General features: G+C 39.2%; 2 protein-coding genes across 3 annotated transcripts in view; both read left to right on the top strand.

The window, feature by feature from the left end:
- Positions 1 to 13,779, top strand: part of RSF1 (remodeling and spacing factor 1) — a 157,996-nt gene extending 144,217 nt beyond the window's left edge. For both annotated transcript variants that reach the window (XM_050757462.1, XM_050757461.1), the window contains exons 15-16: positions 1,677 to 1,865; positions 6,260 to 13,779. In XM_050757462.1, coding sequence (XP_050613419.1) covers positions 1,677 to 1,865; positions 6,260 to 6,834 — 764 coding nt within the window. In that variant the 3' untranslated portion in view covers positions 6,835 to 13,779. The remainder of the gene's footprint in view (positions 1 to 1,676; positions 1,866 to 6,259) is intronic.
- CLNS1A (chloride nucleotide-sensitive channel 1A) overlaps positions 1 to 22,391 on the top strand; it is an 820,929-nt gene that overhangs the window by 761,583 nt on the left and 36,955 nt on the right. The window lies entirely within an intron of this gene.

The following is a 22,391-nucleotide window of genomic DNA, read 5'->3' as shown; positions in this document are numbered from 1 at the left end:
ATTTTTAAAGAGTACATACTAGTTGTTTTGTAAGATGTTTCTCAGTTTGGATTTCTTTTGTTTCCTTGTAATAAGATTCAGATTACGCATTTATAGCAGGAATAGCACAGAGAATGTTGCATCTTCTGAGTCTCTTTATTATTTTTCCTTATAATTAATAAGTAATTTGTGGGAATTTGAGACTATTTAAATATCCTGTTCCTTATATTTCACCTACTAGTTTTAGTTTCTGTGGATAATTCTAACTCTGTCATGTCTGTTATATTTATTTATTGTTGTTCTGTAAGAAAGAACATTTCCCTTCTCCTCCATATGTTTGTTTATTTATGTCAGTGTATACTCATGGATTCTTATTCTGATCAGTGGATATACTACATTCCCATCACTATTTAGGCTCCATTTGTCCGAAATTTGGCCAATGAGAACCACTTCGACCTATTGGCAAGCTATTTTGAAATGTTTGAAATCCATGAAAGAATAACAAGCTTGAATGTAGTACTTTGGTGGAATTTAACATTCTGAAAAACAGCGGTGACATAACGCAATAGCCTCACTCTGGTTTATTGATCAGAGATGACAAGAACAATGCTATTTAGCAGTGCTTTGCAAGTTTAGGTCTGTGTACTTTATTTAGCAGATTTGTATTCTTTATGGAGAAAAGTCAAAAATCTAACTTGAGTTCTATATTTATGTGGAACAGATTCATGAGTTTTCTTTGGTTAGAGGGCTTAACCTCTGCAATACATTATGACTATAGCCACATGTAGAACAGCAGATTATCAGGAGGCAGATTTGTGGTAGCCGTCTACCAAGAAGAGCAGTCATGGCAACTGTGTACCTGACCAGGTAGCTGTAGGTCAGTTGCAATAAGGACTATTTCTAAAAATATATAAAATATTTAGGCCGGGCGCGGTGGCTCACGCCTGTAATCCCAGCAATTTGGGAGGCCGAGGCAGGCAGACCACTTGAGGTCAGGAGTTCAAGACCAGCCTGGCCAACATGGCAAAACCCCATCTCTACTAAAAATATAAAAATTAGCTGGGTGTGGTAGTGGGTACCTGTAGTCCCAGCTACTTGGGAGGCTGAGGCAGGAGAATTGCTTGAACCTGGGAGGTGGAGGTTGCAGTGAGCCAAGATCACGCCACTACACTCTAGCCTGGGCGACATAGTGAGACTCTGTCTCAAAAACAAACAAAAAAGGATAAAACATTTTCTAATCTTGAGGATTCACTGCTAAGAGTATACATTGTGAGGTTTGGCATTAAAAACCCCCACAGATTGACTCATTCTTTTTTTTTTTTTTTTTTTTTTTTTTTTTTTTTTTTAAGTGAGACTTAAAGGCCAGGTATATTATAATCTCAACGCTTTGGTAGGTAGCCAGGCGTAGTAGTGCGTGCCTGTGATCCTAGCTCTAGCTACTGGGGCGGCTGAGGCCAGAGGCTCTCTTGAGCCCGGGAGGTTGAAGCTGTAGTCAGCTGCGTTCATGCCACTGCACTCCAGCCTGTGTGACAGTGAGATACTCTCTCAAATAAAATGAGACTTACAAAAGTTACTGTTCACTTAAAAATATTTATGACTGAACTCTGCTTAGTAGCTTTTCATTTTTATAACCTAAGCTACATTTCTACTTAATAGACTTAAATTTTGTACTTTTTTCTTCCTTTTTTTTTAAATAGAAAGTGACTTCAGTGATGATTTTAGTGATGATTTTGTAGAAACTCGGCGAAGGCGGTCAAGGAGAAATCAGAAAAGACAAATTAACTACAAAGAAGACTCGGAAAGTGACGGTTCCCAGAAGAGTTTACGACGTGGTAAAGAAATAAGGCGAGTTCACAAGCGAAGACTTTCCAGCTCAGAGAGTGAAGGTAAGGCATAGGTCTCCTACGTGTAGAAGTTTGGACAAGGCAAAATAGACATTATAAAGTGAACTCAGGATTGTGATTCTGTACCATTCTTTAAAATTCATATAACCAGGCCAGGTGTGGTGGCTTATGCCTGTAATCCCAGCAGTTTGGTAGGCCAGGGCAGGCAAATCTCTTGAGGCCAGGAGCTCAAGACCAGCCTGTCCAACATGGTGAGACCTTGTCTCTACTAAAAATTAAAAAATTAGCCTGTGTGGTGATTTGCATCTGTAATCTTAGCTACTCAGGAGATTGAGGCAGGAGAACTGCTTGAACCTGGGAGGCAGAGGTTGCAGTGAGCCAAGATCGCACCACTGCATTCCACCCTGGGTGACAGAGCAAGACTGTGTCTCAAAAGAAAAAAAATTCATATAACCAATAGTATCTTTGAGATAAAACCTATAATTTTGTGCATATTATAGTTTAAATAAAGGATACTTGATAAGAGGCTAATTTTTAAGATCTCCATTGTAGTTAAAATTTTCATTGAAACTAGAAGAATCTCAGAAAATTGTGATCTGATCAAAATTTATTCTGCTTCTTTTTTTTACTCCCTTATTCATGGCCCTCATTTTGAAATAACCTCTTATGTCCTCAATAGCTGAAAGGTTTCAAATAAAAGTGCCTACTGTCTCTTTCCACCTTTACTATGATTTCCATTGGAAACTGTTTTATTTCCTAATAGCTATAGCTGTGCCCCTACCAGTAGTACAAGACAAGCTCTAAAATATGAATTTCTGACATCCATTTAGTCTTTTTTATTTTATTATTTATTTTATATATATATATATATGTTTTTTTTTTTTTTTTTTTTTTTTTTGGAGACAGAGTCAAAAAAACCTCCCAATAGCTAGGATTTTAAGCATGCGCCACCACGCCTGGCTAATTTTTGTATTTTTAGTAGAGACGGGGTTTCACCATGTCGACCAGGCTAGTCTCAAACTCCTGACCTCAGGTAATCCGCCCGCCTCGGCCTCCCAAAGTGCTGCGATTATAGGCCTGAGCCACCGCACCCAGCTTTATGGCCTGTTTTGAAGATTGTTTTGCTTTCATAGATTAAACATGAATTTAAGTTTGAGCCCAAGACAAAAGAGAAAGGGGAAAAAAATGTTTGGATGTGAAATGCTAAAGAAGGGAGGTGAACATCTGTTTTGAATGTGTACTTACCTTCATGTGTCACAGAGACAAACATAAATGCATTAGTTAAGCCGTTAAATATGAATATTTATTAAACTAGGCCCTGTTCCAAGCACCGGCATATAACAGCAGACAAAATAGTTCTTATGAAACTCTTATTTTAGTTGGGAAGAAAGCGACAATAAACAAGATAGATAAGTAGAATATATGATATATTAGAGATGAGTGCTGTGGAAAAAAATAAAGGAGAAAAGGGGGTTGGGAAAGTAGTTGAATTTCAGATAATATACTAAGGAAATCCTCACTAAGAAAACATTTGAGTGAAGACCTGAAAGAAATGTTGTGTGTGAGTCATGCAGTTATCTAAAAGAAGAATGGTACAGGCAGATGGAACAATAAGTATGAAGTCCTTGAGATATGTTTGTGCTTGTCATGTTCAGCAAACAGAAGGGAGTGCAGGGTTGTTGGAGCAGAGTGAGTGAAGGCAAACATAATGAGATGAAGCAAAGAGGTCAGTGGGGACCAGTCAGCAAACAACAGCCCACCTGCTTACATAAATAAAAAAGCAAGGTTTTGTTTTTGTTTTTGAAACAGAGGCTCACCCTGGCTGGCGTTCAGTGGCATAATCACAGCTCACCATAGCCTCAATCTGCTGTGCTCAAGCAGTCTACCCTCCTCAGCCTCCCAAGTGGCTAGAAGTGGCATAAGCCACCACACTGTGCTAATTTTTAATTTTTTTTTTTAATGGAGATGAGATCTTGCAGTGTTGCCCTGGCTGGCCTTAAACTCCTGGCCTCAAGCGATCCACCCCCCACCTTGGCCCCCCACAGTGTTAGGATTACAGGTGTAAGCCACTGCACCCTACCCTGTAATACAATTTTTATTGGAAGACTACCATGCCCGCTTGTTTACATATTGTCTATTGCCTGCTTTCTCAAAAAGCTGAGTTGTTGTGACTGAGAGTATAGGGCCTGCCTCTTATATAAAAGATGTGCTAATCTCTGATGATAAATAGTGCCATGCAGTTTAACTTTCTGCAGTGATTATATATGTGCTGATGGTTACAATAGCCACTAGCCTTCATATGGCTTGAGCACTTGAAATGCGGCTAGAGTGACCATGGAACTGAATTTTAATTTTTATTTAATTTTAACTAATTTAAATTTAAAATAACCACATGTGACTAGTGTTTACCATATTAGGTAACACAGAGTAGGGTATTGTATGGACTTTGGATTTTTATTTCGTGTGAGGTGAGAAACATTTGGGCCAAAGCACAGATGAGTATTGAGAAGCAGATGAGGAGGAAGAGGAAGAGGAAAGCAAACCATCCCACATTTTGAGCAAAGGAGTGATGTGATCTGACTTAGGTTTTAATTTGCTGTGGTAGCTGTGTTATGAATAGATTGAAGGGGGCCAGGGCAGAAGCTAGAAGACCCATTGGGAAGTTATTGTAATAGTCCAGGTGAGAGATGATGGAGGGTAGAACTGGGTCAGTAGCAGTAAAGAGGCAAAAGCAGTCACATTAGGGGTATGTTTTAAAGTGAGACCGAAAGGATTTACTGTTGGGTTGGGTGAGAGAAAGAAAATAATCAAGGATGACTGAGAAATTGGAGGAGCAATTGTGAAAAACTAAGATGGTAGAGACCACAGTGCTGCAGGATTAAGGAGAAAATTTAGGAGCCCAGTTTGAGACACGTCATTTGAAATGCCTGCTTAGAGATACCCAAGCCTAGATGTCAAGTAGGCAGTTTGATACACTAGTCTGGAATTCAGTGGTTGCCTAAAATAAATATGAAAGCCGTTAGCATATAGATGGCATGCCAAGTTGTGAGACTAGGTGAGCTCTTCTAAAATGGAAGTAGAGTCATCTTCAGTATCCATTGGGGATTGGTTTCAGGATCCCCGCAGATACCAAAATCCTTGGATTTATAAGTCCCTCATATAAAATGGTGTCATATTTGCATATAACCTACCCATATCCTCCATATACTTTAATCTCTAGAATATTTAAAATACCTGATACAATGTAAATGCTATATAATTGTTATACTGTATTGTTTAGTGAATGACAAGAAAAAAGTCTATGTATGTTCAGTTCAGACACTACCATCTATTTTTTTCCTGAATATTTTCCATCTGCAGTTGGTTAAATTCATGGATAGGGAGGCCCAACTGTATAGACAAAGAAGAGAAGACAATTAAGACTACCAAGGGTGTCTGATAACTAAGATGAGAATTGGCACAGTGTTTAAGATGTACAGAGTTGGGTGTCCAGTTTAAATCTTTCCTTATCAGCATGTTGACATGATAACCTAATTTGTGTACTAGTGGGAAGGAGTTTCTTAGTTTGTAACTAACCTATCTTCATTTAATTCAAGCATTATCAGACATCTTCCCCAAGAAATTTGCTGTTGGCCAGGCACAGTGGCTCACGCCTGTAATCCCAGCACTTTGGGAGGCCAAGGTGGGCAGATCACTTGAGGCCAGGAGTTTGAGACCAGTCTGGCCAACATGGTGAAACCCCGTCTCTACTAAAAATGTAAAGAAATTAGCTGGGTGTGGCAGCACATACGCCTGTAATCACAGCTCCTCGGGAGGCTGAGGCAGGAGAATTGCTGGAACCTGGGAGGCAGAGGTTGCAGTCAGCCGAGTTTGCGCCACTATGCTCCAGCCTGGGAGACAGAGTGAGACTCCGTCTCAAAAAATAAAGTAGACCAGGTGCGGTGGCTCACGCCTGTAATCCCAGTACTTTGGGAAGCCAAGGCAGATGGATCACAAAGTCAGGAGTTCGAGACCAGCCTGGCTAACATAGTGAAACCCCGTCTCTACTAAAAATACAAAAAGTTAGCCTGGTGTGGTGGCAGGCACCTGTAATCCCAGCTACTCGGGAGGCTGAGGCAGGAGAATGGCTTGAACCCGGGAGGTGGAGGTTGCAGTGAGCCAAGATCACGCCATTGTACTCTAGCCTGGGTGACAGTGTGAGACTTGGTCTCAAAAAAAAAAAGAAAATATTCTCTAAAATCATAAATAAAGTATACCATGAATCATATTGGGCACTGTTATGGGGCTGAGGAGAGAAATCAGGCCAATTATTGAAAGGACATTTTTATGTACAAGCAATTCTGAAAGCAGGACGTGGTGAATATGGGGAGGAAAAGGAGAATTAAATTCGTTTATGGTTACCCATGCCAATGGCTTAAATGTGCTGTTTATTCTAGAGAGCTATTTGTCCAAGAACTCTGAAGATGACGAGCTAGCTAAAGAATCAAAGCGGTCAGTTCGAAAGCGGGGCCGAAGCACAGATGAGTATTCAGAAGCAGATGAGGAGGAGGAGGAAGAGGAAGGCAAACCATCCCGCAAACGGCTACACCGGATTGAGACGGATGAGGAGGAGAGTTGTGACAATGCTCATGGAGATGCAAATCAGCCTGCCCATGACAGCCAGCCTAGGGTCCTGCCCTCAGAACAAGAGAGCACCAAGAAGCCCTACCGGATAGAAAGTGATGAGGAAGAGGACTTTGAAAATGTAGGCAAAGTGGGGAGCCCATTGGACTATAGCTTAGTGGACTTACCTTCAACCAATGGACAGAGTCCTGGCAAAGCCATTGAGAACTTGATTGGCAAGCCTACTGAGAAGTCTCAGACCCCCAAGGACAACAGCACAGCCAGTGCAAGCCTCGCCTCCAATGGGACAAGTGGTGGGCAGGAGGCAGGAGCACCAGAAGAGGAGGAAGATGAGCTTTTGAGAGTGACTGACCTTGTTGATTACGTCTGTAACAGTGAACAGTTATAAGACTTTTTTTCCATTTTTGTGCTAATTTATTCCACGGTAGCTCTCACACCAGCGGGCCAGTTATTAAAAGCTGTTTAATTTTTCCTAGAAAACTCCACTACAGAATGACTTTTTAGAAGAAAAATTTCAACAAATCCTGAAGTCTTTCTGTGAAGTGACCAGTTTTGAACTTTGAAGACAAATAATTGCTGTAAATTCCTTTTGATTTTCTTTTTCCAGGTTCATGGTCCTTGGTAATTTCATTCATGGAAAAAAATCTTATTATAATAACAACAAAGATTTGTATATTTTTGACTTTATATTTCCTGAGCTCTCCTGACTTTGTGAAAAAGGGTGGATGAGAATGCATTCCGAATCTGTGAGGGCCCAAAACAGAATTTAGGGGTGGGAGAAAGCACTTGTGCTTTAGCTTTTTCATATTAAATATATATTATATTTAAACATTCATGGCATAGATGATGATTTACAGACAATTTAAAAGTTCAAGTCTGTACTGTTACAGTTTGAGAATTGTAGATAACATCATACATAAGTCATTTAGTAACAGCCTTTGTGAAATCAACTTGTTTACTATTGGAGATAACCACACTTAATAAAGAAGAGACAGTGAAAGTACCATCATAATTAACCTAAATTTCTGTTATAGCAGAGTTTCTTGTTTTAAAAAAAATAAAATCATCTGAAAAGCATTTGTACAGTAAAATGTATAATGAAGCTTTGCCAACCAGACTGTGCTAGCAACACATTTTTTTAAATAGCTTTATGCAGTGGTAATAAGGTGGCCTCAAATATATTATGTCTGATGGAGAGTTATTAGCGAAATGGATGTGGTCTTTGTTAAGGCCTGGGTGGACCGTAAACTTTGCCAATAGTATAACTCTTGTCTTCTGGCCACTTGATGTTTAAATATCTGAAATATCATTTTGAAAAAAATACATCTATATATAACATACATGAAGAGATGCTAAGCTGACAGTGATATTTTAGCACATTTGAAGACTGGGAAGAGATTTTCAGGTGAATTTTAACTGGTCTATTCTTGCCCTTAGTATCTACTTCAAATTGAAGTCTACAAACAAAGCAGTTCCTTTGGGAGGTTTTTAGTTTGAGTTTTAGCATGTGTGCGTATGTGTGTGTGTGTGTGTGCGTATGTGTGTGTGTTGGAATTTCCTATCTGCCTGGATATATTAGCAGAGTTTGAATGTAGTTTTGGCCTTTGGCCATTAGACTTCTATTAAAATTCATTAATAGTCATACAACCAACATAGAGTTGAATGAGAACTGCCGATGTAATTAATAGGCATGACATCCATTTCAAACATCTCAACACTTTAAAGGAAAGCCCTTTATTTAAAAAAAAGAAAGGGTTTTTAACTAACTAAATACCTAACATGTAATTGACACTAAAATATGAACTTTGTCTTATTTAGTTTCTGTTATAGCTGTAAAACTTCAGGCAGAGCCATAACATTGTACAGAGTGTAGCACTTGTGATTAAACCTAGCCTGTTAAATCCTGAAACCTTCAACCATTACTTCTGTGAATACTTTTGCCCTGGGATTTGGGTTTTTCTGTTCCAGTGTTGTGTCTGTTGCCGGCAATGGACACACCATATCTGCTGCTGGCCCAAGGAACGTCATTAATTTTTCTTTCCAAATTAAATATTATGTGCTAGTCAGTATATAGTAAAGCACTTCTCTTTTTTATTACTAAAAAGCTGGCATTAGATTTGCATTATAAATACCTCTCTAGGAACTTTATACTCCTTTTCCTTCTTCAACAGGTATTGCCCTTAAATCTTATCTTTTGGCCTTGAAAGTTTATAGCTGTTGTTTTTCAGTTGTTTGTTGTTTTGTTTTGTTTCACTTTAGTTCTGTAGTACCTGCCCATTAATATTTTTGCTTTGATTCTAGCAATGTGTATGTATCTGTAAAAAAATAAAATAATGAAAGCAGCCTAAAAATAGGATGCACCAATAGCGTGTGGTTCCAAGTAAGTTGTGATTTTTATTTTGAGACAGTGTTCCACTGGAAGGGAAGGAAGGGCTTACATTCACAGACGGTAAAGCAGGACTGTGGAAGGAGCTGCATTCACTTACAGTCTCCTTTCCAGCTAGGTTTGTTTTATTTATTTGCAAGTCAGCTAAGAATTAACCTTTTAAACTATCTAAAACAGGCCAGCAATATAAAGATTTCTACCAGTGCAAGGTAAGTGGTTTGAATGTACAGGTGCCCTTTCCTGCCACCCAGTCTCACCCCACCATTTTAGTCCTGCAACTGGGTAAAGCCACTATTGTGTGGAAACTCTCCCATGTGCCCTGTCTCTACCTCTGGACACACCAGCTCCTCCTTCCACCTATTAGTTCTATTCCTCAGTTAAGCCAGTGATCAGAAGTAGTATTAAATGGGTAGATAATTTTAACAGGATGCCTAATGTGAAATAAGGAGTTATTTTTACTCTTCTTCTATAGAAAGCCTAAGGTAATTTTTACCATCGCAAAGGCTGAGTATTCCATTTAGCAAATGTCCCACTGACATGGGTTTGGAGACCACTTGTGCTGCCTGATGTTTACCAAACTTGAGTAAGTGTTTGTCAACTTGATAGTGAATGTACCCCTTCTCACCTTATATTTTGATTAAATCAATTAACTATAGGTCATCTACCAAGAATGTAATCCAAACAGTTGATAAAACATTATTATGCAGATTGATTATTGATTATTAAATTTTGAGCAGTGCAAAAACAGTTCTGCTGCTTGGAGTTCAAATTCAGTCCCTCAAAGAGTTTATGATCACTGAAGTACACTCTGAAGGTATCCTGAAGAAGTTAAAAAAAAAATTTAGAAAACGAAATGTTCTGTATACAAAGACAATACAGTCCCTACGAACTGCAGAAAGTATAGGATAGCAGTAATTGATCTAGAGTTTAGACAGTCTTGGATCTTTTTTAGAGCACTAACCATGGATTTAGACTCAATAGCTGCTACATAGTAGAGCCCTTTAATAATTTAATCCCCCCTTTTTGAAATACAAGCTGGACTCCCAAACTCTAGACTGTAGCAAATGTATTAAAGGGAGATGTAGATTAATATTCAGTATATTTAGTTTGCAATTTCTGTAAAGGTCTGAAAACTAGTCAGCTTTTCACAAAGCAGAAACTTTGAACTGAAATATATGTGAAAATGACTCAGACTGAAAACATTTTGGTTTTGTACATCAGTGCTGATAAAATAGTGTTTAGTGTAAAGCATTTTCCATCATTGGCACATTACTGCAAAATGATGGCAGAGATATTTTCAAGAATGTACATCAAGTTGTATTTCCTCGACATCCTTTTTTCAATTGTTCAAGGTTACAGATTCAGAGGATAAAGGAGAGTTTCATTTAGAATAAATTCATGTCTACTGGTAATCTATATAAAAGTGACCTGCCCAAGAACCAAAAACTTCAAATGCTAATGAAGCTTTTGAAAATTTTTAAACAAATTAATTTTAAAAGGGTGTTACACATATCCAGTTTTTACTTTTTGGTTGATGAAATGCATCCCATAATATATATTTGAGCAAAGTACATACATTAAGAAAAACATGGACATTTACTTGTTTAACTTAATAGTCAAAATGATGAGGAAATGTTAGCTGTTTTTAAGTGGGATTGATGGAATGTCCTTTGTCACAAGGAATGCCTTTTTAGCTTGTTTGTGGGCATAAGAGATGTTAACCATTCGCTAGTTCTACCACACAACTGTAAAGAACCTAATGAATCTACAAGTTTAATATTCAGAAAAAGCTAGGAACTCTGCTCTTCACTAACACAGTGGAACAGGTCCATTATTCAAGGTGATGCCTCACAGCTATAGAACAACTATTCAGAGACCTAGAGTTAAATGGTACATGTGTATTTGTTTGTGTGCGCGCACGCACACACTTCAGATAAGTATCAGAAGAAATAAAAATGAATCCATCATTAACTATTGAAAGAAATAAGATGGCTGTATTGCAACAGATATAATTACAAATATCATTTAATTACGGAAAATCTAGGCAACAGTTTCTCCTGATGTTTGACATTCTCAAAATATCCTACTCGTTCTCCAAGAAGCAGAGAATGCCAAGGCTGCATATCTGCTGTAATCTACCTAGCCCTCTTCTGCTTAATATGATGCATTATTGAATCTTCTTAGATTAAAATCCATTCCTATTTTATCTACCTTTCCCAAAGTATGTACCTGTAAACCTACTTTGGAAGTGGCAAGTTAACTGATTTTTTTGTGTCGTTTTTATGCCAATCCTTAAGGTCAAAGCCTTTTGCTATCAATGTATTTAAATTGAGTTGCTATGTGTTCACTTAATTTGTTTTCAAAATATTTTGCTCCAACTTAAATTATCTTTTAACATCTTTTGAGTGCCAAGAATTGCTAAGTAACTGTAATATGTTGAACAGAGTAATTCCCAAGTAAGCAAGGAGGTCATAAGCCAAAATTTAATGAACTTAGTATATAACCACTTTAGATTATACACTCACCACTTTTTGTATTCATTCATGCAAACCCTCCTGGAAGTCAATTAGAATAGGATCCCATTTGTGGACTTTTTTTCCTCCTTTTGGACACCTGAGCACAATTTTTTTTTTCATTTCATATTTATACCACTTTGGAAAATTCATTAAACCCAATTCTGGCACATTGTAATCGTTTCAGTTAATGAAGATGTTATTTTTATTTTAATAACTAAAATATTACTATCCTATACATAAGTTATATGAGAGGGCATAACAATAGATGAGTAGAAATTTATTAAATTTCTTGGATATTTTGAATGAGAAAAAACATTTTTAAAGGAATTTTTTTTCCTTTTTTGTCCAAACCGGTACAAGCTAGAAAGTTTGCTAAGGACTGAATACTTGCCTTGTGCTTTTTGCCACTGGATGATGTAAGTTAAGAATGGAACTGTTAATTCTAAGTATATATTTTCTTGACTTTCATCAGTTTCTAAAGAAATCTAATTTAAGTGTTTTGCGGTTTTATTTGATCTGTATTTATTGAGTTCTGGTCATAGACCAGCAGCTTGCATGTCATGCTCGTGAACAGCCAGAACACAGTTATTCGGGAACTTCATGGCTCAAAACCTTCTGAATCATTTAACTTATTTTGTATGTTGCAAAAAAAAAAAAGTTTATTTTGCTTGAGAGTCACCTTTTTTTTTAATAACTGTACAGCTTTTAAGGGATGGGAGGTGGGAAAATACCCTAAAATAGGATGTAGATTTTTTACAATTGTGTTTATGCTAGATCATCTACAGGTGCATTATGTAATTAAACCTAAAATTGTTTAAAAATTTGTGCCATGTCTTTTTCATTCTCCTGCCCTTTAGCAGAATTGGTGCATGTCAACTGCTATGTGGACAAGCCTTGAAATTAATAGAGTAACAAGCCCTGTCTCCAAAGCTTTAAGGTCACTGCATGAAAATTGTGCACACAGACACACACACACACACACACACACACAGATCTAGCTTATATTAGTGAATGGATTTTCAGGATCAGAACAGCTACAGTAGCCCAGATTTGGCTGTTAACAGCATATTCTTATAGGGCATGATTTTTGTAATTCCTAACTAGGGTATTCTCAATGTTAGTCTGGTGTTCTATTCTCTTTCAAAGTAGCTTCTTGATGATGGTATCTGTTGTAGCTTGCCCAAACCTGCCATGAGGTTTTGTGTACACTTCGAAAGGGTATGTCCTATGCTAAGATGGGGGTAGAGCAAGGCTTGATTTTCATCTATTCATATAAAAGAAGGAAAAAACTAGAATTGCTCTATTTGGTTATTCAGTGGACTTCATTCCACAGGAATAGTTGTCTGCTGAAGCGTGGCAGCAAGGGAAGTCAAATTCAAATTTCAGTTCCCTCCTTATTCGCTAAGTATTTTGAAATCTTGTAGAACTTCTGATTCTAGCACAGTCTTTTACATGGCACGTTTTACCATGGTATATTCACAGCTTCGTTTAAATGTCAGTGCTTTTTCCCATGTCATAATTTTGCCATTCTAATTTCTCACCTTTGTAGTACAAGTGTATTCTTGAAAATAATTAAATTCATCTAAGTGTGTCATAATTTCTGTCAAAGCTATATTCATGTTTTGCCAGCGTCAGTTTTTTGCTGTCCTCATTCAGAAGGGAAGCCTGGGGATCATGAGTTTCCATGTGAAGAATACAAATTCTAGATAAAAATTTGTAAATGGTGTCTTTTAGAATTTTGATTTGAAGTAATAGCTGGAATTCAGGGACTGTCTGATCAGAATGTCTCTTGATTTTCCAGCATGCTTATATGAAATGCTTTATTTTCCTATGCGTTAAAAAATGTATTCCTGGAATAGGTTCTCAGAATGCTTTATTTGGTTTCTAGGAGATGAGATTTAAAGCAGAAGCTCCAAGATTAGCATATAACTCTTGAGGTAATCAGGACCGTGCTGTTAGTCAAATGGAAGCTGGAGTGCTCTCTGTCACATAATATACTGCATGTGTGTGGGGGCGGGGGGGGCAGGGAAGATCAGAAAACTGGAAATGTAATTCTGATAACACACAAAGTAAATTGTGCATTAAAAGTATGGGAATTCTTGGTAGCTTAAAGCTTCAGGGGTTAACTTAAGTGTATGAACACCTAGTGTGTTAGAATTGCAGTGCATAGTTGTTTAAATACAATATTCCTTGTAAGTGACAACCAAAATATGTTGTGGCTGGTGCCAATATTTTTGTTAATGAAATGTTCAGTGTCTCACTACAGTCTGATCAGAACTCTTGGTGTTATAAACCAGGCCTAAAGCCATTTTATAGCTATTGGCCTAATCGTGTAACTTTTTCTTTCAAAATGTTTTATTATAATACTTCTGTCATTTCTTTCACTTAATATGTCAATTGTCATAATAAAAATTTAAATTTGAATTATTTAGCATGATGTGTTTGCAAACTTAGCTTATTTTAAATTTTGTGGCACATGGAATAAATTGTCTGTAGCAGTTCATGATGGTTAAAATTTATCATCCAGGCCTAGATAAATTGTTCTCCCGCTATCTGGAAAGTAAATGTACAAGTGCATCAGTTTCCCTAAAATAATTTTTAAGGCTATTTGCCAACTAGACAAATATAGATATTAGAAAACTATTATTGATTTCTATATTTAGCCTCTGGAAAACTAATACATTATAGAGGCTGTGGACTTGTTCTGTGTGGTCCCATAGGAGCACAGAACTAGACCAGAGGGCAGAAGCCGTAGGGCAAAAGTTTTCCATTCATTCTGTGGAAGAAACTTAGTTCTCTAATAATAAACAAGCTTGGAAGTGAATTATTAGGAATAGGGGATGTTTGGAAGTCCAAACATCCACACATTGATCCACACATTTAAAAATGGATTAGACCAAATGACCAACGGGTCCTTCCAACCCTGAGTAGGCTTCTCAACTCCAAATGATTTGACAGTTTTTATTTACTCTTGAAATACAGTAAAATTCACACTGAGCTTGCTTTTTTACCAACAAACTAGCAGAGTATTTGTGATTCTGATTGAAAATATTAAGTAGGTAAAGAACTTTTGAAGAATTTCACCTAATGGAGTAAAACTTGGTCTGTGCTAGCAAGAAAATGGCTAGTTACAATGCTAAATTTATTTGAAATTTTCACTTTAAGAGAATCAGTCAAATGACGTGAGCCACCGTGCCCGGCCAGCCCATTTCTTTGTCAGATTATGAGAACAGAAGATGTAGAACAGTTCTTTTCTTTTACAAATAGAATTAGTGTACTATTCTGTGATTCTTTAGTAGAGGCAGAATTATAAAAGGTAATGAAAATATTCTACTGAAATTAGATGTCGGGACCCTTTTGGGTGAGATTAATGCTTGTGTCATTTTGATTCTTAGTGAGTTTGCATGAGCTCTTTAGGGTCCTAAAAGTCTAAATGAATATCAAAGAGAAAGGACACTCTAAGAGGATGTAACTTGACATTGCAATATGAGTTTAGCATATGCAGTCAAATCCCAAATGAAGTCAGCTGGGAACCTACTAGTATTGATATCGGCCACCTATGGCTTCCTTATCATTCCTCCTTGCCCATTTCAGAGCCACTTAACCCACATTTAAGCACCTATCTTTCTCCCTAGCCCTGTCTCCGAGGAGGTATCTTCTTTTTGCAGTACCTTGTCTGCCTGTGTCCTTGATCGGTAGTCTTTTTATTACCGCCTCTGGGTTTTCACATCTTACTTCTCTATCTCTGATCTCCATTACTTGACACACACTCCTCTCTAAATAAAGTTCTCCCTATTGTGGAAGACAAAAGTTTGATCCTGTCTCTGGTTTGATACCCTTCCCAGTTACTTCTTATTTAACTTCCAGTCTTTAAAATAGACAGACTATGGAAAACCCTAAACTGTATTTGGAAATTATTACTGAAATGTCAGAAATTCCTAAGAGAAACTCCAGAAAACAAGCCACCGTCTCAGCAACATACTTTGTTATCATGAACAACTGTTACAGAAAGCTGAAACTTAGAACAGGAATGTGATTCCTCCCTTTTCCCTGCACTTGGCTTCGTGTTTGTCTGTTGAATGTAATGTGCATTTTGTTTTCTCTTTGACATTATTACTTGCTAGTGGGACACCAGTAATTGCACTGTGAACTCACATAACCAAATAGCTCTTACTCTACCATTTAGAACCAAAAAGTTAGAGGAAGTACTTCATTAATGAACCTTATTTGAACCTGTACTGTCCCTAGCTTCAACCATAAAAGATTTTCTGTAGTAACAACAAAGAGAGGTAAGCTGGCTCAATGCTATTAGGTTGGTGCAAAAGTAATTGCAGTTTCCGCTATATATAATACATTTTATAATTTTTTTTAAAAGGCAAAAACTGCCTTTTTTTTTTTTTTTTTTTGAGACAGAATCTCTCTTTGTCGCCCGGGCTGGAGTGCAGTGGTGCGATCTTGGCTCACTGCAACCTCTGCCTCCCAGGTTCAAGGGGTTCTCCTGCTGCAGCCTGCCAGATAGCTGGGATTACAGGCGTGTGAGCCACCATGCCCAGCTAATTTCTTTGTATTTTTAGTAGAGACTGGGTTTCACCACGTTGGCCAGGCTGGTCTCGAATTCCTGACCTCAGGTGATCCACCTGCCTCGGCCTCCAAAAGTGCTGGGATTACAGGCGTGAGCCACCATGTCTGGCCTAATAATTAGTTTTGCACCAACCTAATAGAAAATCAGAAAGTTGGCTTCAGATTCAGAATAATGCAGAAGTAGGGCTGGAATTTTACTGGCCAATGCTGTGAGCAGAACCAGGAGAGTGCCAGAGAGCCAAGGATGAAAGGCAAGGATCTCCTGGGTGCAGTGACTCGTGCTTGTAATCCCAGCACTTTGGGAGGCTGAGATGGGAGGATCACTTGACGTTATAAGTGATGATGACGAGTGGTCACTCCAGCCTGAGTGACAGAGCAAGACTCCATCTCAAAAAAAAAAAGAAAAGAAAAAGGCAAGGATCCACAAGCAGGAAAAGTGTATCAGAGAGGAGAGATGGAATGCTAAGAAGCCGTCTTTAAGATGACTGTCCCCTTTTTGACATAGCTACTTTTTTTTCTTTCTTTCTTTCTTTCTTTTTTTTTTTTTTTTTTTTTGAGATGGAGTCTCGCTCTGTCACCCAGGCTGGAGTGCAGTGGTGCCATCTCAGCTCACTGCAACCTCCACCTCCCGGGTTCAAGTGATTCTCCTGCCTCAGTCTCCCAAGTAGCTGGGACTACAGTCGTCCGCCACCACACCCAGCTAATTATTTGTATTTTTAGTAGAGACAGGGTTTCACTGTGTTAGCCAGGATAGTCTCGATCTCCTGACCTATGATCCTCCTGCCTCGGCCTGCCAAAGTGCTGGGATCACATGCGTGAGCCACCGCACCTGGCCGACATAGCCACTTTTAATAATCTGGATGTGCTTACATGATGATATCCAAAAGAACTTGTAAGTTTTATTTATAAAAGTTTCTTGTCGGCCGGGCGCGGTGGCTCACGCCTGTAATCCCAGCACTTTGGGATGCTGAGGCGGGCAGATCACGAGGTCAGGAGATCGAGACCATCCTGGCTAACACGATGAAACCCCCATCTCTACTAAAAATACAGAAAATTAGCCGGGCATGGTGGCGGTTGCCTGTAGTCCCAGCTACTCAGGAGGCTGAGGCAGGAGAATGGTGTGAACCTGGGAGGCGGAGCTTGCAGTGAGCCGAAATTGCCCCACTGCACTCCAGCCTGGGCGACAGAGCGAGACTCCGTCTCAAAAAAAAAAAAAAAAAAGTTTCTTGTTTTTTATTGAGATAATTCACATACCATAAAGTTCACCATTATAAAGTGTACAATTCAGAGGTCTTTGTTACCAGTAGAGGGTCTTGACTGCAAGTTGTCCAGGTTCTTGGCGTTTTGAACAAAGAATTGGAGAAAACACCCAGCAAAGCAAAGAAAGAATGAAGCAACAAAAGAAGGAAAGCAGGGATTTATTGAAAATGAAAGTATACTCTACAGTGTGGAAGCTGGAGGAGCAGCGACTCAAGGGCCCGCATGCAGAATCTTCTCGGGTCCGAGTACTCCCTAGAGGTTTTCCATTGGCCACTTGATGCTCACCTCATGTAAATAAAGTGGTAGCCCTCAACTGGTCTGATTAGTTGTGGAAAACAACCAATCAAAGACTGAAGTGGAGGATACAAAGATCACACTCCTCTTTTTTTGCAACCAATGAGAGGCTAAGGTAAAGTTAGAAAGTTGCAAACGAAGACAGACCGGCAAACAGTCTGATTGGTTTCCAGCAGCCAGTTTCCCAACTGCCCAGCAGAAAAGGTGGGGGCATTGCAAAGGGAGTAGCCTCTGGTCCTTTTGTTACTTAGGCTGTGGAAAGTTAGAGTTTTCTTTTCAATTTGGTTCTAAGAAGTCTGTGTGAAATGGCCTTAGGTTCCCTGCCTCCAGACCCTATTCTCCTGCCTCATCTAGCATATTTACAAGGTTGTCACCAACCTAAAAACGCCCTACTAGTGACTAGTGACCCATTTCCTCCCTAGTCCCTGTCAAGTACTATTACTTTCTGTCTCTACAAATGTGCCTCTTCTTGACCTTTCATATAAATGGGATCACACTGTGTAGCCCTTACAGATCTAACGTCTGTTATTTAACATGTTTTCAAGGTTCATCATGTTATAGCATAAGTTAGTACTTCATTCTGTTTTACGCATGAATAATATTCTACTGTATGGATATGCCACATCTTGTTTATCCATCAGTTGATGAACATTTGAGTAATTTCCACTCTGAGGCTATGAATGGTCAGGGCTATTAGGAATAATAAACATTCATGTACAAGCTTTGTGTGGGCATGCATGTTTTTCATTCTTGAGTACACACCTAGGAGTGGAATTGCTGGATCATATGACAACTCTATGTTTAACTTTTGAAGAACTTTGAACCTGTTTTACACAGTGCCTGCACCTTTTTACATTCCCACTAGCAATGCACAAGGGTTCCAATTTCTTCACATCAACAATATTTATTATTGGCAGTCTTTTTATTATGGCCATTCTAGGGGATATGAAGTGGTATCTCATTGTTGCTTTGATTTGCATTTCCTAATGATTAATGATGTTAAGCATCTTCTCATGTGCTTACTGGCTGCTCATATATTTTCTTTGTAGAAATGTCCATTTAAATCATTTGCCTGTATTTATGATCAGGAATGGTGGCTTATACCTGTAATCCCAGCCCTTTGGGAGGCCAAGGCAGGAAGATTGCTTGAGGCCAGGAGTCTGAGACCAGCCTGGGCAACATAGTGAGATCCCATTGACACACAAAAAACTTTTTTTAATTAGTCAAACATGGTGGTATGTACCTGTAGTCCCAGCAGTTTAGGAGGCTAAGGCAGGAGGATCACTTGAGCCCAGGAGTTCCAGGCTGCAGTGAGCCATGATCACACCACTGCACTCTGGCCTGCGTGACAGAGCAAGATGCCCTCTCTTTTAAAAAAAAAAAAAAAAAGGCCAGGCACAGTGACTCATGCCTCTAATCTCAGTACAGCACTTTGGGAGGCCAAGGTGGGAGGATCGCTTGAGACCAGGAGTTTCAGGTAACAGTAAGCTATGATTGCACTACTGTACTACAGCCTGGGTGACAGAGCAACATCCTGTCTTTACAAAAAAACAAAAATAAATCCTCTGCCCCCCCTCCCTTTTTTTTTTTTTTTTTTTTTTTTTTTGCTTTTTTTCATGGAAATGGCCCAAAAGCCTCTACCCATTTTTAATTGAGCTGTCTTTGTATTGCTGAGCTATAAGTAAATACCAGCTGAATTCTGAATACCAGACCTTTACCAAATATATGATTTGCAATATTTTCTATGATTCTGATACATCACTTTCTTGATGGTGTCCTTTGATACACAAAGAATTTTTAACTTTACCGGTGTCCAATTTCTGTTTTTTTTTTTCCTTTGGTTGCCTATGCTTGATGTTAGAGATCTGAGAAAACACTGCATAAGTCAATATCTTGAAGATTTACATTTTATGTTTTCTTTAAGAGTTTTATAGGTTTAGCTCTTTTTTTTTTTTTTTTTTTTTTTTTTTTTTTTTTTTTTGAGACAGGGTCTTGTTCTGTCACCCAGGCTGGAGTGCAGTGGTGCGATCTGGCTCACTACAACCTCCACCTCTTGGGTTCAAGCAGTTCTCGTGCCAACAGCCTCCAAGTAACTGGGATTAACAGGCATGAGCCACCACACCTGACCCAATCGATTTAACTCTTTTTTCTTTTTCTTTTTTTTTCCTGAGACGGAGTTTTGCTCTTGTTGCCCAAGCTGGAGTGCAATTGCACAATCTTGGCTCACCGCAACCTCCGCCTCCCATGTTCAAGCAATTCTCCTACCTCAGCTTTCTGAGCAGCTGGGACTACAGGCATGCACCACCATGCCCAGCTAATTTTGTATTTTTAGTAGAGACAGGGTTTCTTCATGTTGGTCAGGCTGGTCTCGAACTCCCAACCTCAGATGATCCACCCACCTTGGCCTCCCAAAGTGCTGGGAAGTTTAACTCTTAAGTTTAGGCCTTAGATCCCTTCTGAGTTATTTTTGTATATGATGAGAGGTAAGGATCCAAATTCATTCTCTTGCATGTAGTTAAACAGTTGTCTAAGCACCATTTATTGAAAATACTATTCTTGGCCAGCTGCAGTGGCTTACGCTTGTAATCCCAACACTTTAGGAGGCCAGGATAGGCAGATTGCTTGAGCTCAGGAGTTCAAGACCAGACTGGGCAACATGGCTAAATGCTGTCTTTAGAAAGCAACAACAACAACAGCAACAATTAGCCGGGTGTGGTGGTGCACGCCTAAGGTTCCAGCTACTCAGGAGGCTGAGATGGGAGAATTGCTTGAACCCAGGAGGCGGAGGTTGCAATGAGCCAAGATTTTACCACTGCACTCCACCCTGTCTCAAAAAATTAAAAAGAAAAGAAAAGATACTATTTTTTCCTTAATTTAATTATCTTGACCTCCTTGTCAAAAATCTATTGACCCTAAATGTACGGATTTACTTCTGGATTCTCAATTTGGTTCCATTGAGCTATACATCTGTCCTTATTCTACTACTATACAGCCTTGATCACTGTAGCTTCTTACTAAGATACAAAATCAGGAAATGTAAGTCCTTCAATTTGGCTCCTTTTTTTATTCAAGACTATTTTAACTATTCTGGGCTCCTTAAATTTCCATGTGAATTTTAGGTTCCATTTGTCAATTTCTGTGAAAAAAGGCAGCTGGAATTTTTATATAGATCACGTTTGTTGGTTTGTTTGTTTGGAGATGGAGATTCACTCTTGTTGCCCAGGCTGGAGTGCAATGGCGCAATCTCAGCTCACCTCAACCTCTGCCTCCTGGGTTCGTGCAATTCTCCTGCCTCAGCCTCCCGAGTAGCTGGGATTACAGGCGTGCATGACCATGCCCAGCAAATTTTTGTATTTTTAGTAGAGATGGTTTCACTATGTTGGCCAGGCTGGTCATCAATGCCTGACCTCAAATGATCCCCCCACTTCAGCCTCCCAAAGTGCTGGGATTACAAGTGTGAGCCACTGTACCCAGCCAAATTTCATTTTTGTATTGTTCATTGCTAGTGTACAGAAATACAACTGTAGTCCCAGCTACTCAGAGGGCTGAGGCAGGAGGACTGCTTGAACCAAGGAGTTCAAGGCCAGCCTGGGCAACATAGCAAGACCCCATCTCTAGAAAAAAAAAAGCTAAGCAGAAAATAAATACTATTGTTTTATTTTGTTTTCTTTTAGATGGAGTTTTGCTCTTATTGCCTAGGCTGGAGTGCAATGGTGCGATCTTCGCTCACTGCAACCTCTGCCTCCCAGGTTCAAGTGATTCTCCTGCTTCAGCCACCCAAGTAGCTGGGATTACAGGCATGCACCACCATGTCCAGCTAGTTTGTATTTTTAGTAGAGATGGGATTTCACTGTGTTGATCAGGTTGGTCTCCATCTCCTGACCTCAGGTGATCCACCCACCTCGACCTCCCAAAGTGCTGGGATCACAGGTGTGAGCCACCACGCCTGGCCTAAATACAATTGATTTTTACTTAGGAATAAACTTAACTAAGCAGATGAAAGACTTACGTACTGACTGCTGCCAAACAAACAAAAAATAATAATAAGGGTTGATGAGGACATGCCCAAACTGGAATCCCTGAGCATTGCTGGCAGGAGTGTAAAACGGTGCAGCTGCTGTGGAAAACAGTACAGAGGTATAGCCGTTCCTCAAAAATGTTTAGACACAATTACCATGTGATCCAGCAACTTTGCTTCTTGGCAAACATCGAAAAGAACTGAAAGCAGACTTTCAAAGGGGTATCTGTTTTTTTGGTTGTGTGTGTGTGTGTTTTCTGTTTGTTTGTTTTTTGAGACAGAGTCTCACTCTGTCGTTCGGGCTGGAGTGCAATGGTGTGATCTTGGCTCACCGCGTCCTCCACCTCCTGGGTTCAAGTGATTCTCCTGCCTCAACCTCCTGAGTAGCTAGGATTACAGGAGTGTGCCACCACACCCAGCTAATTTTTGTATTTTTAGTAGAGAGAGGGTTTCACCATGTTGGCTAGGCTGGTCCCGAACTCCTGACCTTGTGATCCACCCACCTCAGCCTCCCAAAGTGCTGGGATTACAGGTGTGAGCCACCACGCCCGGCCCTGAGTTTTGTATATTGATTTTGTAACCTGTAACCTTGCTGAACTTTATTTAGCTCTAATAATTTTTCTGATGTGGATTCCCTTAAGATTTTCTAGATACAAGATAATGTCATCTGTGACTAGAGATAGATGGATTCCTTTTACTTATTTTTCTTGCCTAATTGCCGGCTAGAACCTCCAGTACAACGAAGAAACAGTGAAAATGGGCACCCTTCTGTTTGTGATCCTAGGTGAAAACATTCAGTGTTTCACAATTAAGTATGAAGTTAGCTGAGGGTTCTCATAGATGTCTTTTATCTGGTTGAGGAAATTACCTTCGTCTCCTAATTTTTTAGT

This window comes from Macaca thibetana, chromosome 14 (genome assembly GCF_024542745.1).
Source record: "Macaca thibetana thibetana isolate TM-01 chromosome 14, ASM2454274v1, whole genome shotgun sequence".
Classification (NCBI taxonomy): Eukaryota; Metazoa; Chordata; class Mammalia; order Primates; family Cercopithecidae; genus Macaca; species Macaca thibetana.
The sequence above is the reverse complement of the archived record's forward strand: the minus strand, read 5'-3'. Positions and strand labels throughout refer to the sequence as shown.